The sequence below is a fragment of the Lolium rigidum genome, chromosome 7 (genome assembly GCF_022539505.1).
Source record: "Lolium rigidum isolate FL_2022 chromosome 7, APGP_CSIRO_Lrig_0.1, whole genome shotgun sequence".
In the NCBI taxonomy this organism is placed as follows: domain Eukaryota; kingdom Viridiplantae; phylum Streptophyta; class Magnoliopsida; order Poales; family Poaceae; genus Lolium; species Lolium rigidum.
The window spans coordinates 349,907,823-349,911,550 of record NC_061514.1 but is presented as its reverse complement, the minus strand read 5'-3'; the positions used below and the strand labels follow the sequence as shown (position 1 = coordinate 349,911,550).

Here is a 3,728-nt window from a genome sequence, read left to right as displayed (position 1 = left end):
GGGCAAACCGCCCAGAATGCCGGCAGAGGTCGGGAAACACAAAGAAACTACAGATCCTAACCCTAATCTACTCCGGCGCCATACCGAGACGCACTCCGGCCAGCTATTCTGGCGGAGCGGTCGGCGGCAGCTCGGCCAGAGGTGAGAAACCCTCAAGGGTACTGTAGACGCGTGAGAGCCTGAGAGGCGGAGGATGAGTCCTCCGCCTCAACCAGGATTGAACCAGCATATCCATTGTGGACATTGTAAAGCTGACATATCTCTCAAATTAGTTCACTCCCTTAACTTACAGTAAAACACCTCAGGCCCTGCATTCCTTTCCACTCAATGGAAAGGTAAGGGCAGTAACATAATAACTAAAAATTCAGAGTGAAAGAAAGGGCAGAAGATAACACCTCTCCCCCATGTAGGTACATTTCGGCAGTTACAAGAAGACCGACGGCGTGGGGTTGACGACGATGTGCCTGAGCGGGTTGGTGACGTCGTCGCCGCCGGCGTGCTTCACGAACTCCGCCGGCGTGAGGAAGTTGCCGTGGCAGACGCACACGATCCTCACCTCCTCCCCTTTCCTATACTTGTAGAGGAAGCCGTCGATCTTCTTGCCGTTGGGGCCGTCCACCTTGGAGGAGACCATCGGCATGTCCTCCATCATGCTCTTCCGCAGGTCGCCGGTGCTCGTCGTGCGCATCGTCAGCGACCGGAGGGTTCGCAACGGCGGCGGTTGCTCCTTAGCGACGCCGTTCGGCGTCGGAGGCGGCTTGCCGGCCGGCGGCAACGGCGACGGCGGTGGAAGAGACTTACTCTGCTGGTTGCTCGCGCTATTATTACTGTTATTATTGTCGGAAGACGTTTCCATGCTCGATGTGCTCCTCACATCAGCGCCATCACCGCTACCTGCAGCAAGAGGAGGAAGGTGTCACATTTTCATATTGCAACATGCTAATAAAGATTCATATCCCAATGTGCTGCTTTCCGTTTACTAATCGTCGGTGCTTTTGAAGTTTTCAGCTGGAGAATCCAAATCATATAAACCAGCTTGGATAATGATTATTCTGAACAATCGTAGTACTCTGACGCTACCTCGTTACTGACTCATACTACTCCAAACAGGCCAGAAACTAGAAACATCAAACATGCCGTAGAAGGCATCTCTTCAGACCCTACGACCAACAGCACAACTAAAAAAAATCCATAAATGATATACCACCAGAAACAAACGCCAGGAAATGAACAGAAAATCCCAGGTGTACGTAGAAAGTATCAATTTGCCCGAAAAAAGAATTCTCCATCTCTATTGCTGAAGCAGATCCCAGCCAATTTGGCAAAAAAAAAACGAAGGAAGCATCAAACAGAGTACGATAAACACCATGCACCCTAGCTTTGATCCATGACAACGTAATTGCAAGGCAAAATCGCAACAGCAAGCAAGATCCATGACAAAGAACACTCTGAATTATTAGATCCATCTGCCCATGCATCAACTAGCCAAAGACACAAGCATAGACAAGGTGGCATGACACCGACCTGCATGGAACATCAGGAGCTAGGCAGCAAACCAGAACAGGCAAGCGAATAATTCAAGTAGAGAAACGCAATAAAACAGTGGGAATTACTGGCCGATTGCAATAAATAGTTCTAGAACTAGGGGAAGAAGATGGTGGAAGCAAGCACGTGTCCACCATACCTTGCTCTGGCATGCTGGAGGAGGCGTTCCCCTGCGCGACGACGGAGCGCCGGAGCTGGAACGCGCTCGGGTAGAGCGGCTCCTGCGCGTCGTCCCGGCCGCTGCCCCCGGACTTGCCGGAGTTCATGGAGTTGCGGCGCTCGAGGCGCTTGCGCTTGGCCTGGAGGCGCTTGAGGCTCTGCATCTCGCGGCGGCGCCACCGCTCCTCCTCGGTCTCGGTGGGCAGCGAGCTGGTGCGCATCAGCGGCGCCGGCGCGGGCGTGGCGGCGGCGAGGTCGTCGCTGCCGTAGGGCGAGCACACGGAGGACGCGAGGGAGGAGGAGCGCACGAGGCGCGGCTTCTTGGCGTCCCGCCCGGAGTTGGCGCCGAAGCTGCCGCCCAGGGACAGGCCGAGGCTGAGCTCGACCACGTCGTCCGACTCGCCGGCGCCGCCCCCCGCCTTGTCCGACGACGCGCCCTTCTCGCCGCCGAACCTGCCCAGGAAGTCCCTCGACGCCATGGCTGGCTGGCTGGCTGGCTGGCAGAGAGCAAGGAATTCTTGGCCTTCCCTCCCGGTCACCAAGCTCCAAGAAACTCCAAATTCTTCAGGAGCGCCTCGCCATTGCTGCGAATTCCTCCCAGGCCGGGCAATTCACGACCTCCGAACGCAGAGGAAAGAACGATCGACGAACACCAAGAACCAGAGTGGAATCGGCAGCAATCAATCAATCAGATCCCTCCGCCTACCCGCTCTACCTCCGGTGTGCGTGCGTGGGATCCTGGAGACAGACAGAGAGAGGTGGATGGGAATGGAGAGGAGAGGAGAAGCCTGCGTGCGTGTCGCTCTAATCTCCCTCCTTACTCCATTAAACCGAGCAAAGAAAAAATCCATGCGAATTGTTTGAGGGAGCTAGTTGGATGGGACTACGAGCGCATGGAGGGCGTCCACGTGTCGGACAGAGGGTACACGTGTTGGATCCCGACAAGATGAGCCGGTATCTGGCTCGGCTCGGCTCGGCTCGGTTGGGACCGCGGTTGGTACTTGGACAACTGTGACGTGTCGAGGGCGCGTAGGGGCGTCCAGCCTGACACGTTTCGGGATTCTGGTTGGGGGCACGACTGTCCATGCACTGCAACTACAGGCTGCTACTGTATTTTATAAACAGTTCTTGATCATCTGTTCCATTTAATGCCGCACGTACTGCACCTCCGTTCACTTTTAGTTTACATTAGATTCTACAAATTTTAAGACCAATTTTTAAGTCATTTAAAACTATTACTTTCATACACTAAGAGCATCTTGGTCTCCAAAATGTTCCTTAAACAAAATTTTAGTTGACATATAAAATTAAAATATAATGGAGGACAAATTTTCAGTATTAATTTTCATAAAACACCAGCATAAAAATATACCTGAAGAAAACCCTTTGGATGAAGCCTTTTACAATGCATCATATCTTAGCTTGTTATAGTAGGTCTTGGTGTATATATCTTAAGAGATATTCTTCCCCCAATGCATTGCATCTTAGGGGTTGTATCTACATTTAGGGCATGTTTGATTAGTAGGATAGAAAAAAACATAGGAACAAGGAAAAAAAATTGATGTCAACACAAGAAAAGCAAAAGATTTTGAAAAACATCTATGAGTAGATGTTAAATTCCCTATAAAATCTAGTGCAAATGATTCCTTGGGAAATACTCCCTCTAATCCCTTGTACTAAATCAGAATCAAGTAAAAGCGGTATTTGTATAGCAATCAATCCTACAAATGAAACAAGCATCATAGGGAAACTTTCTATAGTATTTCGTACTACAAATTTTATATGCAAATCTTTTGGAAGAAACATGGCCTTAATCAGGGGCCTGGCCTTAATAACTTTGGGGATAATGCATGCATGAGATTGAGCTAGCAATGCATTTTTCCTATAGATTCATGCAAGAGTTGTATCGTAACGAAGATACAAGACCAATTTCTTTCATCATTTAATAAAGTGTGACCGAAACAAAATATTTATGATACCGCGCTAAGAAATCTTCATTGTGAAAGGCCTGAGAGTGACTATGC

General features: G+C 50.1%; 1 protein-coding gene across 1 annotated transcript; it reads right to left on the bottom strand.

Moving 5' to 3' along the window:
* Nucleotides 1–243: 243 nt before the first annotated feature.
* Nucleotides 244–2,357, bottom strand: LOC124674336 (ninja-family protein 1). Its single transcript, XM_047210372.1, has 2 exons — nt 1,685–2,357; nt 244–894 (listed from the first exon to the last, which is right to left on the bottom strand). The coding sequence occupies exons 1-2, from the start codon at nt 2,181–2,183 to the stop codon at nt 425–427; spliced, it is 969 nt and encodes a 322-aa protein (XP_047066328.1). The 5' UTR covers nt 2,184–2,357; the 3' UTR covers nt 244–424.
* Nucleotides 2,358–3,728: the final 1,371 nt, after the last annotated feature.